The 19,776-nt window shown below is 51.7% G+C and overlaps 1 protein-coding gene across 1 annotated transcript in view; it reads left to right on the top strand.

Moving 5' to 3' along the window:
- The window catches only part of XXYLT1 (xyloside xylosyltransferase 1), a 35,814-nt gene that overhangs the window by 4,977 nt on the left and 11,061 nt on the right, over positions 1-19,776 (top strand). The window contains exon 3 of the mRNA XM_042878155.1: positions 15,192-15,324. Coding sequence (XP_042734089.1) covers positions 15,192-15,324 — 133 coding nt within the window. The remainder of the gene's footprint in view (positions 1-15,191; positions 15,325-19,776) is intronic.

Raw genomic sequence — 19,776 nt, 5'->3', positions numbered from 1 at the left:
ACTGATCACTTACTTTCCTTATTGTGTTTTCACTGTTATTGAGAGAGGAAACAACAGTAAATCTGCAAGAAAAGGAGGCACCTGGCAAAGGGAGCTTGGTCCAGTTGCCCGACTTTCCTCCCCAGCTGTGTGCACTTATTTCTCCTAGGACCTACGTGCTCTGTAGCCTTGGATCAGTCAGCAGTTTTGCTGCCTTCCCGTCTCTCCCATTTTGTAGGTCAGGATTGTTTTTCTTATACTGAGGTCAGGGCTGGGAGAAAGACTGGAGGCTTTTCCTTAAGAGCAGTGGCCAACGGTCACGTTGCTGTTGGCTTTTATTCCTTCAGAAGCAGAGTGCTGAATGTGAGCAGTCACGCATCAGCGCAACAAGGGCTGAGCCCTGGGGCACAGTGTGAGGGGTCTGTGCCCTCTGCTCAGCAGGATGGATCACACACCCAAGCCCTTGTGTGGAGCTCACCCAGCCCTGCCCATGGGAGCACAGCTCCTCCCAGCATGATGCACGTGGTTTGTGTTCACTGGGCCGCCTCGGCGTGGGGTCTGGTCTGAGAGGGAGCCATTTGGGAAGCCCTCCCCATGAGAGTTACATACAGAGTGGCCTTCTTGGGGCCTGGTATGTCCTGTAGCCTCTGTGGTTTCACAAACAGTGTTTGCTTGTCAGACAAGGAGGAAGTGGAGCAGACGCTCCTTTCCTTCCTGTGTTCCCAGACCATCCTTTTGGGGAGGGTCACCATGCCAGTCATGCGCTGCAGAGGCACTGGCAGAGGCCTGGGTTATCCCACTGCGAGGCCTGCAGCCCACTGCCCTGCTGCTGTGGGGGCACAGGCAGGTGGGTGCAGTGTCTGGGGGCTCTCTGGTGTCAGTGCTCCCCACGGCACCCTGCAGGCTGCCCGCTGTGCTGGTGAAGGTGCAGCACTAGCGCAGAACAGCCACTGAGCTCAGAGGTTCATTGCTGCTGACAATGGGAGTCAAGTTTTCTCTCTGTAGATTTACTCCCCATTCATCATATTCCTTCCTGAGTTGCATGGTGTCCATCCAAGAAGCAGACAGATATCCTTCTCCCTAGAGTCCTGGAAGGGCTCGTGCTCACCCATGCTCCATGTCTCCAGGATCCAGCAGCAGCTTCCCAAACATCTGCTGAGCGTGTGCTGAAGACAGCAGATTGCTTCTGGCCGCCCTAGCAGCCCCCAGCTGCCCCAGCCCCATGCCTGGCATGCTGCAGGTACAGCTGCAGGCTGCACTGTGCTGCAGGCACTTGAAGCTGCCTATGAGCAGTGCAGCTGGGCACGTGGCAGCGGCCCGCTCCTGCTGCATGCCAGTGGCATCTCTCTTCCCTTGACTCTCTCAGCTGGCACCCACCACTTCCTCCGCAGCCGGAGCAGAAGCTTGTGCTGGCTGCTGCCCAGGCATAACATTTCCTGCAATCTTGCCACCACAAATTTCAGGCAAAGCCTTTCTCTTGCTGAGCTGTGAGCTAAATGTGGAGGACGCTGACTTTGTGGCCATGTGTCACTCGTGGCATGGAGCAATGGGGACAAACTAAAATATGAGAAATTCCGCTTACCTATAAGGAAAAACTACTTTTCAGTGAGGATAGTGAAGGACCAGGCCCAGGGAGTGCTGTGTCTTCTTCCTTGGAGGTCCTTAGAGGTGAAGTGGGCGATGGCCTGAGCTGTGGTTGGCGTGCTTTGGGCAGGGGTAGGACTGGGCAACCTCAAGAGGTCCCATCCAACCTTGGCTGTGCTGTTATTCTCTGGTTTTAAGTGAATGTGCTGTACCCAGCTCTTTATTAGCCTTTGGTAATTTTTTTGTCTAGTGATGTCTGCATCATGAGTGCTCTGAAGTCTGTTGAATACAAATGACAGCATTAGTTCTGTCTAGTTCACTTGCCCTGTACCTCTGCTGCATCTTTACTGTGTGCTGAAGACACCCATATTATACAGTCTACCAGCCAAAACCTGTTCAGACATACTGAGATGTCTTTCCTTGGTTCACCAACTGTGGGCAGTTTTGTCTCCTGAAAAGCTTGCTTGCTGTCTGTCGTTTTGACAGGGGCTTGCAATGGCCTCTTTGGCACACAGGATGTATAAAGAGGCATTTTACAGTTTCATGAGTTTAGTTTTTGTTTCAGAAGCTGCTAGTAAAGCTGATTTATATTTCCCTTTCAAGGGAGGTCAGATGCAGAGCGGGGTGCCTGAAGCACTGGGTGATTTACGGCCTGGCAGGGCTTCCCAGCCCATTCCCTGCTTCCCGGCCGTGCAGTGGGGCTTGGCAGGAGGCAGCAAGCATACAGAGGGCTGGCAGTGCCCCAGGGCTGCTTCTGCTGCTCTGTGTCTGCAGGCCGGGCTGGGTGCCTGCTTCTTCATCTCCACTGCAGCTCAGCCACCTTAGATGTGAATTGCGTGAAGAACTGGCAATTCTACTCGGTCTGTATTCTTACTCACCTGTTTTTATGTGCAAATGTAAGAGCCTTCTGACTGGGGACAGGGAGGGCTATGCATTTGCTGTCCCCTGAAAACTCATGCATGGCGTAGGAATGGTGCTGTGCTCCCAACTTCCTTCCTGGCCTTGTCTCATTTCTCTGGAAGATTGGGGAACCAGTCCCTGGTAGAAGCCGCTCTGCTAAGGTGGAAGGTAAGTGTTTGAAGCTCCATTTTCCTGCACTAGTGTTTATTTATTCTGGTGCATTTTGGTTCCACCTCACCCTGCGTCTTTGCAGGCATGGCTGGCTCCTGAGCTTCAGCACCAGTTTTTGTGGGACCTGGATTTAATTGCAAGCTTAAACACGGTCCAGCAGAAATGAAAGCAGTGATTTGAATGTTAAATTCTCTCTTGTGTGTTTGTTTGCATTTGTGTCAACGTCTGAACATTCTTGTGAGAGCTCAGAACGTTTGCGTTTAAGTTGCCTGGCTTTAGGTTCCCAGGTTCATCGTTTTGAGATGAAATGGCATTTCTGGCCTCTCATAACTTAGTGCTTTGTTTGAGGCTGCAGGTCTGGGATGGTGCAGTGACTTTGCACATTGATGGCGCTCAAAAGCTGAACAGCAGTTGTTTTATTTTTAAAGATCTTTGTAGAACATATGCATGGCAGTGTGTGTATTGCAATGAGAGTAAATGTTTTGTGCCACTCAGCTGTTCTGGTTTTCACTGCTGCTTTGGATCCTTGCCACAAAACTTTGCGTCTAAAACCTGCAGCTGCCAAAGTATAATATAACAGCCTCTTAGCTGCTGTAAATCATGTAACTCTCTCGCCTTTAATGTCTTACACTGGTGGAGTTAACCTGATTTAAACCAGCTGGGGAGCTGGTATGCAGTGTGCAGCAGCACAGACTGCGTAACTCTCATCTGTGCCTGCAACTCATAAATCCTGTTTCAATGCAGCGTGGCCAGGCCTGAGGGGCTGGGGGAGGGGCGGTGCATTTCAGTGATTGTGAGATGGAGAAGTGCTGGGAAAGTTACAGAGAGGATGAGCAGGGTTCAGTCTGAGGAGGAGCTGCTAAAGAGCTATGCCAGAATGAAACGGTCCTGGGATCTGCACTGCTCAGGCTGGAGAGGCTGTCTCTGAGCTAGAAGGAGAAATTAGACTGGCAGGGAGTAAGGCGGATAAGCAATCCATAGTTGAGCAGCTCTTTTGTGGCCCAGCTCAGGTTGATGTCCCTGTAATCCTGATGCTACAGGGCTTGGTCTCGGTGAGCCTTAGAGCAGGACCCCAGCCCTTGGCCCCGGAGCTCTCAGGGAGAGCTGTCTCAGCAGCATCCACCTTCCTCATGCTGCCTCTCTTCAACTCATGCTAAGCTGCAGCCACATCCTGGCTGTGTGTGAAAAAGAGATGTCAGTCCTTCTGTTTCACTGCCCCACTGCATTTCCATTCAAGTTTTCTGGTGTCGGATGAGATCATCTCATGCCGAAGTGCCATGTGGCTGTGGAGAACGGCTGGGGAGAGCAGTCAGAGCTGAGGCAGATGTGTGCTTTGTGATTTCTGTGGGCACGCAGCCGCTGGAGGTAGCACAGCACGAGAAGTATTGCTTCTCTCTGGTGTTGCATTCTCTCTACCTGCTCAGCTCTCTCGTAGTGTCGTCCAGGAAACCTTCCCTGCTGTCCCCAGTGAAAAAGCAGCTTTCTTCTTTGTTGAGTGATCACATAGGCTCTGCTGGTTAGAGCTGCTGGCTCTTGCTTCAGCCATGTTTTGAGGAGGGTTTTTAGGCACAGGTTTTTAGGCCTGGCAGTGAGCCCCCCAAACAAGAGGAGGTGCTGCTCCATGGCAAAACTGGTCCTTGCATAAGCTACCCAAGGCCTTCTGCATGGTGCTGTCAGCACCCCACAGCTGAGCTGGAATGTCCAAGTAACAACAAGGCAACAGTTAATCTGGGAGCCAGAAAGGATGATGTAGTGGAAGAAGCCATAAGCAGAGCCTGTTTGCTTTGGTTTTGCTGGCTGTTTGGCAACAGAATCACTGTGTTGGACAAGAGGGAAAGGAGCAACGAGGAAATAGGACTGGATGAAAAAGTGAAATCCAAGTTAGTTTTGTCTGGAGCTTCTGCAGTTATCTGGCTAAAGTTCTCAATGAAGCATCTCTGTGGCTTATCTCTGTTGACTGGACCAAAGGAAATGTATCTGTTGGCTGCAGGGGAATCTCTGAAACTCAGCTTGGAGGTAATGTGTCATGTGCAGTTAGGGTATTTAGCAGAACTTGACTGAAGATGGCATATGACAAACTGGAGACAGCAGGGTTTCCTGGCTTTAAGAACAGCTGGCGGCCCTCCTGAGGGGGTTAGCGTCATCTCTGTAAGTTAGCTCCCTCCTCCCTGCCCAGCACGTGTGGGGAAGCCTTCGGGGTTCCTCTCCCACTGACAGCTCAGCATGGAGGCAGAAGCCCTGACAAAGGCTGAGAGGTGAGCATGGAGTGGAAGGGGCCCCTGGGCTGTGCTGTTCCTGCAATGCAAGAGGTTAGCCCTCGTGTGGCATCTTCCAGGCACTGGTGAAGCCCTGACTCATTAATCTTGGTGCTCTGGGTGGGCAAGGGAGGAGGGCAGCACTATTTCTCTGAAGCTGATGGAATGCAGCTGAGCAGAGCTGTGGCTAGGATTTCTGCATAGAGAGCAGGGTGCCACAGAGGTTGGGTCCTTGCTCTGCTAATGAGGCTCTGTATCTTCACAAGGACAGTTTAGAGCAGGATGGAATGTGAATATGTTGTTTAATTCAGTTAACAGAATCTCTTACAAGCACGTATCAGGCTTGGAGATCTCCAGAAAAGCAGCTCAACAGGATAGTTCCTTCCTCCTTGTGCCCAGCCTCTTTACTGCTTTGATGTCTGCTACATCCTAGACATGACCCATGTGTATGTGGGAGGCTCTGAGAGCAGGTATCAGGTGTGAAGCTGGGATAAAGGGTGTCAAAGTAGCAGCCAGGGGATGAACACCATTCAGTTCACTCAGTTTTATGTACTTGGAAAGCAGGGGACCAAGGAGGGGAAGAGGGTAAATTGCTTCCTTTAATCAAGTGTTAGGAATCTGAGTAAGAGGCTAGATGTGTTGGGAAATAGTTGAGAGAAAATATGTGGTGAGAAAATACCTGACGTAATTATCACTACTGAAATTGGTGGGGTGATGCTTCTGACAAAATTATTAAAATCACCAGTTGCAGTGTTTGTTTAAGAAATGTGGAGGGAAGCAGGAGCTGGGTGGTGCTCTGCAGGGAAGACACAAGGAGGTGCACGCTGGATGCACACCCAGGAGCCTGATTTCCAGGTGCATCTGGTAAAGGCTGTTCATCAAAGGCTCATAAGGAAACCAAGCAGCAGTGGGAAAGGTTGGTAAGTTTTCATATGGCTAAATTAAGCGATCTGGGGAACAGAGTGAGCTGGCCATTATGCACTGCCTAAATTTACAGCACGCAATGTGGTGTGCTGGGAGAGGTTCTGAGGAAAGCAGTGGCTTTGTGCAGGAAGGAGTTATGGAGGGGCCCCTCTGCTCTGCAGACAGGCTGGCTGAGGGCTCACAGCTGGGGCTGCACAGCCATGAGCTGCAGAAGCAGAATTGTAACCAGAGGCATCACGGTTAGTAAGAGGCAGGCAGACAGAATGGGCTGTTAGTGCTCTGTGGAGCTCCTTGCTGCCACGTGTTGTAGGTGCTAAAATTTATCTGGGCATATGGAGATCTCTCGTGAAAGAAAATCACTGGAGGCTGCTCTGTGATAGATGTTGTCATGGGGAACAGGGCTGTGTATCTTGGGGTGATGCAGAGCCAGCGCTGGCAGGTGAGCAAACTGGGAAACATGGGGAAATGGCCCCAGCAGGGAGCTGTGCTGCTGCCTTTGCAGTGGGTGCAGTGGCCTGGGACCCCAGGATGGAAGTAGAAGAGCCAGTGATCTCCCCTGGGCTTGGACTCTGGGGCAGATCATCTCTCCAGCTCATTATCTACAGTTATCCTGGTTATTAAACGCAGACCAGATTGCAATGATGTTTGTCCAAACTGCCTGTTAATGACAAAGCCACAAATCGTTTGGGAATTGGTATGGCTTGGAACAGGCTCCAGCTGCTGGCTGCAGCTCAATGGAGGGGACAGTCTCCCACGAAACTGCTGTCTGCCTTGTGAGTGCTCTGGGAGTCTCAGCGTGGACACGACAGCCTTTGTGAGCTGCAGCTTGTGCTTTTCCCACAGAGCTGAGTTGGGAGGAGGGCAAAGGGCAAGGTGTGAACGCTGCACCAAGCTGTGCTGCATCAGCTGGTGGCAGCAGTGACAGCAACCCCTGCAGGAAGACAGGCAGCAAGAGGATCCTGTAGCTGCACTGGTAGCATTTCAGTGCCCAGAGTAAGGCACAAGCCTGGCCAGGTGCTCAGAGCACTCCTTGCAGTTAGTGAGAGGCAGTGGGCAATGTGAGCAGCCTTTCCATCAAGCCATGGAGGACAGGGTCCATGGGGAATGTTCCAATAGGATAGCAAACACAGTTGTCTTCTGTTAATGCAGTTGTGTGAAAGCAGGGATGTAGCGTCCCGAAAAACCTTTGTAAAAGGTATTTTTTGCCTTTGTGAAACATAGATTTGTGCATGTGTGAGGATTTGCAATTGCAGCTGCAATACAGGAGTGCCCAAGTGGGTCTGCAGGTCTTTCTTTGTCTCTGGAGTGCAGATAACTCCGTGCAGGTGCTGGTTCCTTGCTCAAGCACCTGTTTGCAGGGAGTTTTATGGAGTGATAATCTGTGTCACACACAGAGGTAAGCATCAAAAGTCTGTAATGTAGAGGCTGGCAGACAGCAGCATGAACTCCTCCTCTTCCTTCTGTCAGCTGTGCAGCAATGCCTTGTACGCCGTCCAGTCACCTGCTAATTCAGTGATTATTACATTTTAATAAATCACTGTTTTCAGAGCACTTCACTACTGGCCTTTTGCTACTGGAAGAACTGGTATCTCTGCTGAGCTGCGCTGTGTCAGGGCATCCAGTGAGGCAGCAGCATTGGAGTGCCTGCATCCCAGATGCTCTGGGCCTGACGATGTTTTTTGGAAGTGGAGATGTTGGTAAGAGGCATAGGAAGTGTTGGTCTATGCTGGAGCCATCTCCGTGGCTCCACAGCCCTGTGCTCCCAAACTGCAGTCCCCATGGGGTGCTGCAGTAGCAGAAAGGTTTGTTTTCTGGCAAAATGTTTCAATTTATACCAGGACAGAGGGAGAGCTGATGGTGTCTGGTGTGCTCACAGCCTCTCTCCCTGCTTCACATCTTAGCCATGTGTGGAAGAGTCAGATTCCTTCAGTCTCTGCATGAACTTGTGTGTGACAGTGCTAGTGAGGAAAAGAGAGTGAAGAAATGGATTTAGAAGCAGTAGGGCAGCAGTGCCAGCCACTGTTTCCTATTGGGGTAGTCCTGTTGCGATTTGGCAGTTGTTTGTGTGTTGCATTTGGGGTGCAGGCATCAGCACACCTCCAGTGACCTCCTCAGGTAAGGGCTGGAGGCCTAAGTGTGGCAAAGGCACGCAGTGCTAACCCTGCAGGACAGGCACCTGGCTGCAGGGCCCGTCTGCTCCAAGTGTCATGGGGTGCTTGGCGCTGCTGGAGCCATGCTGGCAGCGTGCTGCTGCTCACAGGGAGGCTGCCCTGGGGATGGTGTGGCTTTGGGACAGTGGTGCAGGGCAGCCCCAGTGCCCATGTCCCGCAGCACCATCCGCGCTCAGCCCAGCACAACCACAGCCCCTCTGGGAGTGTCACTTCTCGTTACTTCCACCGGCTGCCCCTCGCTGTAGTGCCAGCATCCATTATTTGGGCTGTCCTAGATCTGTCAGGCCAGGCCAGGAGTGTGTGGTGATTTCACCTCCTGCGGAGAGACAGGGGCTTGTGTTGGCCTGGCTGGGGCAGCTGTTTTGGTGAGTGATGGGGGGGGCTGTAAGCTTCCTCCTCGTCCGTCTGAGAGAGGATTATGCAGGGAAAGAGCATGCGAGCTGCTGGGACTCACCCTGTGCTGAAATCCCAGCCCTGCTCAGAGCTGGGCCAGCTGGGGAGAGGGCACTGCTGGCCCTCACATCTCTCTGGTGGCTCTGCCTCAGCTTTTAAGGGTTTTGCAAGGAGAAGCAGATAGTACCTGCGGCTCCACAGCCCCTTCCCCCCACCGTTAAGATGTGAGATCATTTATCTTACTGCATCTATTTTTTTGTATCTCTTTGGTTTCCCTTTCCATCTCACCCGCCCATTACTTTACAGCTTGCCATCCACGCTGCTTTATAATCTATGGCAACCTGGAATTAAACCTTATTCTGTCTGATTATAAGGTTTCCTGCTGCTCTAACTCCAGCTCCAAGAAATGTCTTCACGCTCCTCCTCCAGCGGCACTGTGTAGTAAATACACAGCACGCAGTGTGATGGCTGCACCCTGAGAGCTGCAGGGTGCCCCTGGCTCTGCTGTGGATCTGGGGGACGTAAATGCTGTCCCTTGAGTTGGAGCCAGGCAGGATGCAGGAGCAGGGACGGAGGCGCTGGGCTAGTGGAGCAATGCTGCTGGGGTCCTTGCTGCTATACCCAACGCTTCAGCTCATGTATGTGCTGCCCCAGGACTTCCACAATGTGCTGCAGGTTGCTGAGCCAAGCTGCTACCTGCCTTGGCACTGGGGCTTCTGGCTGGAGCTGCTGAGCTGCTGAGCTATGCCAGTGCTGCCATTTGTGTAGCAGGGGTTTGTCATCTCACTGGCAGACAGCCTAATTTTTTAATTAGCTGATAGGCAGAAATTGCTGTGAAGGAGCTGCTGTTCTGCTCCACTGGGTGCATAATAGGTGTTAGAGAAATCTGCTTAATGACACTGTAAGCCAGCCGGGGCTCTTCTGCCTGCCTGGAAACGTCCTCCTTTGCCTTGCTCACTTGGCTCCATACCTGCAGGTCTGCCCCTCACCCTACTGCTGCTCTTTGAGCCAAGCAGGGAGGCAGGGATGTGGCTGGGAGCTGCTTCCAAGCTGCTGAGAGGCACAGCCCCAACGAAAAGGGCAGGCAGAGCAGACTGGAAGGATGCTGCAAGGAGAAGAGGTGCTCCTGCTCTTGGCATGGCTGGGGGGCCAGCCTTGAACCAAAAGTTCGGAAGCCAAGCTGGCCAGCCCCGCTGAAGCAAGTTTTCTGGGCTGTTTATTTCTTGGGGAGATGAGCTGCAGAGCAGCACTCAGTGCACTCGTACCCCAGATGTGATGGGGACGGCAGCAGGTCCCGACCCACACACATACGCTCACCCCAGCCTCACCCCCTGCCCCAGGGTGAGGCTCAGTGGCGGTCAGCGGGGCGGCAGCAGTGACGAAGTCTGGAAGCGGAGGAGCAGACTTCATCTGCCAAGAAAATAAGGCCTGGAGGGGAGCACACAACAAAACAGGAAGCGCTCACGGCTCTGTGACAGAAGAGGGAAAGCTGCTGGGGAGAAGGTGGGAGTGCAGGGTGAGCAAAACAAAGGAAGCCTCTAACAAAAGGCAGGCAGAGTGGAGCATGGCTATGTAAGCAAGCGGTGCGTGGCCGCATCTGGCTGACTGTGGCTCTGCTTGGCACTGCATTGCCCTTGTACCCTGCAGCAGCTATGACAGGACGCTCTTGGCAGCAGCTGGCCTTGCCGTTCAAGTGTGCAGCCAGCCTGGGCAAGGCTTGCACTCATTTGAGGCTCAGCCCAAGGTTTGGCTTTGCTTGGCTGACAGGCTCATCCAACCCATCCAGAGCCAAGCTTTGCCTTTGCATCTGAGCGTGCCAGGATCTGAACCAAGTGTGCAGGCACAGTGCAATGCCTGCAGGTAGTGTGCGGAACTGTGTGCCTTGAGCTGCACAGGAAGAGCGAGCTTTTGTCTGTTAGGAGAGTAACTTCTGGCTGACAAAAATCATCAGCAGAGTCAGAGACGAAGTCAAAGCAGTGGGAAACAGTGAAGAAGAATCTGTCCCGGTGTGTTCAGCATTTGCAGACCCCTACTCTGAGAACCAGGGCAGCCAGCAGGGGACACTCCTGTCCCTTGGCTGGGTGGTGTCACTACTGGCTGCAGCCACTGCTCCCACTGCAGAGAAGTCTGAGCTGTTTGCAGCCAGCACTGCACAGAGTGAGGATTATCCCCTTGTGAGCTTGTATATCACTAGTAGTCATCATACACAGCCTGGTGGAGCCATGGTCTTGTCTGTGAGCAGTTGGGGTTGTGAATAATAAGGCTCAGTCCCAAACAGATTTTTCAGGATAAACAGACTCTGTAGCCACATGGTCCTGCTCAGGCACACTACTGCAATGGAGTGTGGAGAGCATTCACCCCTGCATCCTGGTGGGATGTTGTATTGCAATAAGGGAGCTGGGACTGTGCTAAGAGACCATCAGTAGCTGAAGAGCAGCACCAACTCCAGGCTGCTTCAGTCTTCTTGTGTCTTCTAATCTGAAGCTGTCATAAAGCACTGCTGGATTTTGTGCTGTGATGTGGCAGCTCTCCATCATCTGTTACTTGACACGAGTTGTTCCTTTCACTAATTTCCCCTTTTTGCAAAGTGACATGATTAAGGTGATTGCAGGAGTGGTGTGCTCTTGTTCCAGATCTCTTTATTTTTGGGTGGAGGACAAAGTTTGGAGTGACCATGGTAGCTGCCTGCTACTGGACTGGATGCTGCAGTGCTGGGCAGACAGCACATGCTGGTAGCAGAGGCACAGGAGCAGGAAAAAGCAAAGTGCTGCTGAACAGAGCTCCTGTCCCATTAGGCTTCCTGCCCACTGCGTGTGCTCCCAGAGCAGCCAAGGGAAGGGGCTCACAGGCTTATGTGCAAAGCTGGGCAGGCAGCTTGGGAGGGTGCGTTGCCCTCGTGTGCTGCGTGTGTTGCTGGGCTGGCACAGCCAAGGAGCATCCTTCAAGCTCTGTCTAGATCAGCCAGAGCAGCTCCTCCTCCTGTGCACCTCAGCTGCCAGGCACGTTCACTCAATTACTCAAGGTAAATTGCCTTTTTTGAGGAGAGTGATTTGCACTTGAGGGATGCATTGCATCAGACTTGTTCCAGAAGCTGCTTTCTGCCGGAGGTGCTCCTGATACTGCTCAGAGCAACTCACCCAGCCCCTGGGTACGCACCCAGCACTTGTCCTCATGCCTGCACCCCTCTGCCAGGTCCTGGGGAAGCACTCTGGATGCCAGCACACCTGGAAGTGACCTCTGTCTGTGTCCCTTTGCTGGACTGAGGCTCACAGGGGAAAGACGAGCACACACATGAGAGAGGCTCTGTACCAGCATCTCTTCTGCTTTGGAATAGCACTGATTCCCCCTCTCCTCTGGCAGCCGAGCTCCAGTATGAGATGTCTTGGGCACTGCTGCTGGCTCTCACTCCTGCACAGCAGGAGAGCAGCAGCTTCCAGTACAGCAGGCCCTGCTCTGGGATCAGGCATTCCTTAAGCCAGTCTTCCAGCAGCTGGAGAGAGGCTCTGAGCTGGAAGGTTCCAGTCGGCATGGCAAAGCCAGGCATCAGTGCTGAGTCAGCTCTGCAGCCGTCCTCTAGGGCAATGCGTCCCAGCCTGCAAGGCCATGGCTTGGTGGGAGTGTGAGCAAGCCTGCAGGCTGCAGCTCTCTGTGGCTACTGTTAGGAGGCTGCAGTAAAATATTACAAGCTTTAATTGGGGCCAGCCTGTGTCATAAAACTGTCTCTGCTAATGGAGATCTCTGTTTTGAGTGGCTTAACTCCCCTTTATGCAGAGGGGCTGAAAGAGTCACAGTTGAATGGAGCAGAGGGTAAAATATATCGTGGCAAAGTTAGAAAACTCCGTTTCTGAGCAAAACACTGTCAGTGTTTTTGCACATTTCCAGCTGGACCCCTCCAAGCAATTTGTGCCAAAGAGAGGGAGAGCATGTGATTCCTCCACCCCCGTGTAGCAGTCAGGGTGAAGTGCTTGGTGTAAGGACAAAACACAGTGACAAATCATGAATATTAGTGCCTGGCCCCTTGCCAGTCACAGACAGCACTCGCAGAGATCTCATCTCAGCCATGAATCTGTTCGTGCAAGCTGCATCTGGCAACACAGTGGTTAGTGTTGCCCACGTTCATCTTTGTCTCAGTGTTGCAGTTAATGCTCAGTTAATGCTTGCTTAAAAAAAAAAAAAAAAGTTAGAAAGAAAAAGAAGAAGGAAAAGTACTCTATGCTCTCTGTCTAATTTGTTAGTTTTTCCCTGCAGGGTTCTGCCAGCCCAGCATGCGGACCAGAGCAGGGTGCTGGTGCTGTAGCAGACAGGGATGGGAAAATGGTGGAGACAGGGACTGAGAGTTTCCCCCCGAGCTTAGCTTTCATTCTCAGTTGTGATTAATTGCAGTTAGTGCTCATCTGTAATTTTGGAGAACAATCAGATGACGTGCCTTGTGGTTGGTTTAATTGAAACCCGATGAGCCAGCTGAAGGCTGCTGCGCACTGGGGTGAGCTGTGCTGGAACGCTTCCTGCCACAGCCAGGGCTGGGAACGGTGCCCAGAGCATTCCCCCGGCCCTGCAGCGCTTGGACATCTCCGGCTCCTCTCCCTGTTCTGGCTGAGCTTGTGCCATACCGTGCTGGAGATGTCTTTCTCCTGGTCTCGAGCCACGGGTTTGATAGCTTTGAGGTGAGATCTGGGGGCTCCTGCTCCATCCAGCAGTGCTGTCTTTGCCCCTCACATGAGAACAAGTTGCAGACTGTGGCTTTGTGACGTGGTCTGGATGTACTTGAGGGCAGTGGTGGTATGGATTTGAGGTTTTGCACTGCTGTGCTATGGACTGCTCGGAAAGTTCATGCTTAGCTCGGGAAAAGCTTTACCAGGGAATTAGATTGGAGTATTTGGGATCCACATCTCGTTCCCTGTTTCAGAAATTCTCTGCTCTGCCTATTCATCTGCTCAAATTGTGCTAGCAATTTCTAAGGCAGTTAGGAAGGCTGAGGGAAATTGCTTTCGGGTCGAGACCTGCTTTAGCTTGTGGTGAATTACTATGCCTGGGTTTTAAATCTTTGCAAACAGAGGATTATGGTGGTGGTAAACATGAGGTAGGCCTGGGGATTGCCATTCTGTGGGATGAAGTGAGTGTGGCTTTCCCCTTCAGCAAATAGCAAATGATGAATGGTTAGAAAAGAAAATTGAGATACAGCCTGGATTGTAGCTTAGATACTGTTTCTCCTTGATTTATATTTCTGCTTTGATACTTCACAGACTAGGCAGTATATTTCTTCCTTAACCTCGTGGGCTTTTTCCATCTTAAACGCGGACAGCGTGTTAGATATGGCCAATTGCTGAGAGCTTGGGATTAATGCAGGATTTGCAAAAAATTCAGAGCTGCTGTACAGCCCAGTGTTTGGCTGAAACACAAACATGAAGTGATGAATGCATTTGAGATGGAAGAGTTACATTCCTGTGCTGGAAGATAGCAGTGGATGCCTGGTTGCTCTCATGGTCTCCAGATCTCCAGTCCCAACATTTGCTTTGGAGGTTGAAGACAGAGCCATTTCATGGTGCTGCCAGCAGCACAGTGACAGCAGGCAGCCTGTTCCCCACACAGGGAGGGCAGCGGGTGAAGAACCACATGGTGTGAAGCTACAGCATGGGCAGAGCCATGAGAATCGTGGAGGTGTCTGTGCCCTGCTTTCCCAGGGCACCAGCTGCCCTGGCTTGGGGGATGCTCACAGATGGTGCAGACCCACAAGCCTGGTGGGGGGAGGGCGTTTGACATGGTGACACACAGGGTGACATCCTCCTATCTGGAAGTACTTGGCAGGAAGAAGAATGAGGCCTTTATTTTCTGATTACTAGGAAAACAGTGGTGAAAGGCCCATCTGGCCTGCAGAAAGCTGTCGTGGCACCTCTGCGTGGTAAGTGGGGCTGAGAAAGGCTGACAGGCTGTAATCCAGTTAGTGCTGAGTGCAGAGCATCCTGACCAAGGTTCTCCTGTCACAACACAGAAATAGCTGTGCTGTTACCTACCACAGTGGCCCTGGCAGCCTGCTCCCGTTACTCTGCACACCTTGCTGCTGCCCTTGGGGATTCCAGGCAGGGCTAAGCTCTGCGGCTCAAATAGTGACCATGGCTTTGCCCAGGGCTGGGGGAGCCTGTCCAAGGCTCTGACTTCTGACAGCCTTTGCATTTGGTGCATTTCAAGTGGCCTGCTGCAGCCCGTTCCTTAAACCCAGACTCAAGGGCAGACAGTTTTGACAAGGGTGGTGCCTGTGGGGATGCCCATGCCAAACCAGAGGAGCTAACTGTGCAGGTGTCCCTGAGGTGCACTGAGGCTCTCTGACTTAGTGTTGCTGTCTGCCATGGGAATCACTCCAATGCTTTGAGCTGGGGAGGCTGCGTGGGTTGGAGCTGGGAGACACTCATTGGGTTTGTAGTGCAAGGTGTGCGTGGGATGTGGTGTGGCTGTCTGCAGGAGCACTTCTACAAAAGGAGACAGTAACTGTTAAAGTTACCTCTTGCTTCTCTCAGTCATGTGGAAAGCTGCTTTTCTGGAAAAAAGGAAGGAGTTGGTAGAAGCAGAAGGTCACCAGAAGTGTTTCTGAAGTAAGGCGTACCTACGCTACGAAGCAATAAATGCCATCAGAATTTGGCATGGCAGAAGGTTGGTAGCTAGATCTAGAGGTTATGGCTGGATCGTTGCTGCCCTAAATCAGCTGAGTCGGTGCTGAGTTCACCAAATCCTCATCGGGTGCAGTTCATTGCACCACCGTTGGTAATTGCTGGTTAAGGTTTTGTCTCACATTACTCATTTTTCCTCTTTGTGCTTTCAGAAATAACACAGATCATCCAGGTAGACTTGGACCTGAAGTACAAGGCCAACATCCGCGACCTGTTTGAGGAGTTTGACAACTTCCAGGAAGGAGCTGTCATTGGGATTGCCAGGGAAATGCAGCCAGTGTACAGGTACAGCCGTGTGCCCAGGGCACGAGTGTGGGGAGGGGGGCTTTCACATTTTCCATTTTCTGTTCAACTCTGATCAGTCTTTGGAACAAAATCTGGGGAGAAACAGTCTTTCTGCTGTAATCCCTGCAGGGGAATTTAATTTGAATCTTCCAGGCCAGTCTGAACAAATTGTGCAGTGTGGTGTGATTTCCTTGTTCTCCCACACTGTCACAAGGCTTTCAGAGCCAAGTTCCTGATAACAAGTGTCTAATCCATAAATAGATTCATCACATACCTGTTAGAGGTGTGTTTGGCCAGCCATTCCTGTTCAGGTGCTTTGTCTGAAGCTTGGCACATTAGTCTGTGTGTTTGGAGTCAGAGGTTTGGGTTGTGAGTACTGCTGCCCTGCCCAAGCAGCAGGGACACCTCTTGTTGCAGGCAGACCCAGCACCAGTTTCAGCCATACTCTTAGACTTCCACACATGTTTTCCACAAAATACCTGAATTGGCATTTGGGGAATCCCTCTGGTGTGAGGTTTAGGTGGAGCAGCCTGCATTCTTCTATCATGAACTCCTTAACAATGTTTTGAGCAACCTGTGAGAAATCTTCTGGGAAGTGCCAAAAATGACCAGCAGAATGGAGAGATAGCAAGTGCTGTAGCTGTAGGTCTGTAGGTCCTTCAGCGTTTGACTCTGTTTTCAGTTGAAGTGCACATTTTATTGAAGATCACCCAGAGAAACCTAGGGGGGATAATCTTGTGACCTGGGCTTGTGAGCGTGTAAATAGTCACATGTTGTGCTGTGCAAATGTTGAGATTTTGCTCAGAGCTGTAGGAGGCTTTAGGACTTCATCACTCCCAGAAGAGATCTTCAGCCTCTCAGAAGCAGCAGCCAATTCTGGCTCAGCTATTTCAGCGTTCTGGTGCTGCTCCATGGTTCATGCACAGCTCCAGAGCTGCCTGGCAGAGGCAGGCTGCCTGCTTTCTGAGCGTGCTCACAGTGGATTTGTTCCAGCTGTGCTCGAGGGTTTATTTAGTGCTGTCTGTGTTTGTTGTGAGACGTGCGCTAGACAAAATCCCAACTAGGAGTTTTGGAGGGGGATTTTCTGTTCACGCACAGATAGTTGGCAGTGAGAGGTGAAGGGGCTCTCCTAGGGCTGCTGGGAGCTCCAGTGCCCTGCACGGGCTGGTGTGGCTCCTGATGGCTCACACTGCATTTCGCTGCCAGAGCACATCTGCAGCAGAAGTCAGGCACAGCCTTCTGCCCCAGCGTGGTGCCTCTTATTAACCCCCCTGCTGCCACTCAACTTGTCCCCGCAGAGCCACATGCAGTACAGTCAGACTGAGGTAGAGGGGTGGGTGGATGTGGAGTCATCTTCAAACATCATGGGATGTTCTGGTCCTTAGAGAGAGTATGACAGGAGAGAGGTTCATATTTGAGCAGATGCTGTGCTGAGTGGGATCCCCAACCCCTGCTGCAAGCAGAGGGTACAAATGAGCCCAGGAACAGCAGCCCTCCCAGGCTGTGTTTTGGGGCTGAACATTCTGTTGGTGCAGTTTTGATGTTCTGGGTCAGTTTGGGCTATGTTATATTTTCCTTCTGGGTATTTCTAGGCTGGTACTTAAAGAAGCTGATTTAACTTAACATGTGTTGTTCCAAGGATGAACCTCAGTTTTATTTCAATCCAGAGTGAGTCAGATCTTGAACTCAGGGTGCCTTAATGACTTTTCAGCTGAACTGAGTTTGAGCGTCTGAGATGGCTCAGCTAGATTTGCTAATCCTAATGGAAATGTTCTCAGAGAAAGATAAAAAAGCTTAAGAGCTCTCTCTGCCTTTTCTTTCCTTACTGGAAGCCCCAGTAATGAGATCAATAAGTGAACCTCGTAAGACATGTCCAGCATCGCTCTTGGGCAGGGGCTGAGCTTGGAGCAAATGTGATTTAGCAGAAGATGCAGTGTGCTCTGTAGGCCTGGTGTGGGACAGCCTGCTTGCAAAACAGAAAGCCATCCCTCTGCACTGAGCTGCACAGAATGGGGGAGGCTGGGGCCTGAATGGGGCCCTGTGGGAGGCTGTTATTAGGATATGAGTTTGATCCTAGCATCTCCATTCCGAGAGCCTTGCTCAGCTGCTGGTGTCCCATGTAGCTGTTCATCACCAACGGTCAGTTCCTAGAAGCCCCAGCCAAATGATCAGCATACTCACAAGTGCATTTCTGGTTGCTCCTACTTCAGAAAGAAGACATCTCTGTGCTCCTCCTGGCTTGTGGGCTTGGCACTGAGCTAGAACCAATGGACTGCAGGTGCTGAGTGCTCCACAGTGCAACACCACACCCAAAGCACAGAGGGCTCCTGTATCCGCTTTGGGTGCCCTGGTAGGATTTTGGTGCCCAGAATGGTAAATCCAGTCCCAGCTAATTACATCCAATTGTTAGAGCTTAAAGTAGAATACAGAGAACAGCTACAGCTGAGCACTACAGTGGAGCTGTGTTGGATTGTGGGCTTAAGCCTGCCTTGCCCAACAGGGCAGGTCCTTTTTGTTAGCAGCATAGCTTGTAGGAGTTAAGCAAGCGGGGTAAAGTAAGCATCTGTTTGCCTGCAATTAGTTTGAGGTGTTATTGCTCCACATTTCTGCCTGTGTACAGATCAGTCTTGTGTTATTGCTGTATGTTATTGAGCGGGGATGGTGGCCAGCTCCTGGGATGTACAAAGGGTAACCCTGGGGGTGCCGAGTTAAGCTGCAGGGTGCTCGGCTGAGGGGGAGGTCTGCAGCACAGCACAGACAAGGCAGGGCTGAGCCGTGTTGTTAGCAAATACCTGACCTGAGCTGACCCCATGCTCCCCAACCCCTGCTGCAAGCAGGGGGTACAAATGAGCCCAGGAACAACAGCCCTCCCAGGCTATGTTCTGGGGATGAACATTCTGTTGGCGCAGTTTTGATGTTCTGGGTCAGTTTGGGCTATGTTGTGTTTTCCTTGTGCTGTTTTGTTCTCCATGTGCAAACAAGTCCCTGGTATTTCGTGTCAGTAGGTCACCCTGGGAGGGGCGAGCCTCCCCCCACAGGTCCTCTGCACTGGGGGCTCACACCTCCTTCTTCCAGCAGCTTCCAGAAAGCAAAGCGAGCTGACAAGGCATGAGTGTCTCTGTAAAACTCTGTTGTTTTTACACTTCTAGCAAGATAAAAATGTGCCCTAGGTGTGAAGCAGAGGTGCCAGCTCCAGCCCTGTGATTTACCATGCAGGCTGGGAGCATCAGCCAGGATGGGGGGGAGCCCTGCTGGGCTGCGGGGCAGCTGGGAGTCCGTGGGACCGTCTTGTCTTTCCCTCCCCACTTATGCAACTTTCTGTGCACCCAGCTCTGCCTGTGTGCCGCCTTCCCCTGCCTATGCAGGAGCTCAGAGCTTTTCTGAACTGTTGCTCCTGACGAGCACTGGACTGAGAGCTCCAGGCCTGGGGAGCCAGTTGCTGCCTGTGAAAGGTCTGTGTGCCTTCTACCCCTGCCTTACGTGGTGATAGGAAGATGGATGGCGATCAGTTGGTTCACCGGTTGGTGCTCAGTCTTAATGCTTGTTATATGTTCGAGGCATTTTTTTTAATGATACAGCACCTTCTGAGAAGCAGTTCTGTTCCATCCAGCTGCCTGCCTGCTGCCAGTGCAGGCTGTGCTTTCCAGGCAGTGGCTGGGACTGCACAGTGCTTTGCTTCTAGGATACGGCTCCACGCAGCACGGGATGCAAATGCTTACAGGAAACAGGGCAGCAAGAGAACAGCAGATAGGAAATGTCCCAGAGCCCGCCAGCACATCCTGGAGGTAGGGGAAACCTCCAGACAGCAAAACAGGATGGCACTGGAGTGTTTCCATTCAGTTGACTCATGCTGAAACAATGCCCGGGTGCTGTTTGTCTTGGACAAATCTGTTTCTGTGAGCAAAGAGATCTCCTGGCCCTCCTGCAATGCACGTGCTAGGATTTAGTTGTTGCAGAGGCAGTGCTTCAGCCTGCAAAGGGCTGAGTACCTGCAATTGTGCCCTGCTCCAAAGGAGCATAGCACATCGAGTGTGGTGGTGTGGTATTCTAGGCTCTTGTCTGCAAGCTCCTACTCCCTCTCAGGATGCAGACAAAACCTCTTCACAGCACTAACAGACATCTGCTCTTGTGCCTGCCTTGGCCAGGACTGGGACCTCATGCTTCAGTGAGGGAGGTTTTGATGGAAAGATTAAAATCTGCATCTGATGTTTGTCTAATCCAAAAGGCTTTCTGTGCAAGGAAGTGCTTCTGCACAGTCATAATCTTAATTTAAAATCCTGTTGTCCCCTGCAGCATTTCAGCTACTGAAGCATGCTGGCAGTGACCTGCTTACCAGACTGCAAAGGGCAGGTGAAGATGCTCTTCTTAAATATTTATGTTGTGCTGGGGCTTCAATGCCAGATTCTGAACAAATTTTGAAGCCCAGACTCTCTTGTGCTCTGGTGCTGGCAG

The sequence above is a fragment of the Lagopus leucura genome, unplaced genomic scaffold, assembly GCF_019238085.1.
Source record: "Lagopus leucura isolate 7727_CA_CO unplaced genomic scaffold, USGS_WTPT01 Super-Scaffold_100021, whole genome shotgun sequence".
Classification (NCBI taxonomy): Eukaryota; Metazoa; Chordata; class Aves; order Galliformes; family Phasianidae; genus Lagopus; species Lagopus leucura.
The sequence above is the reverse complement of the archived record's forward strand: the minus strand, read 5'-3'. Positions and strand labels throughout refer to the sequence as shown.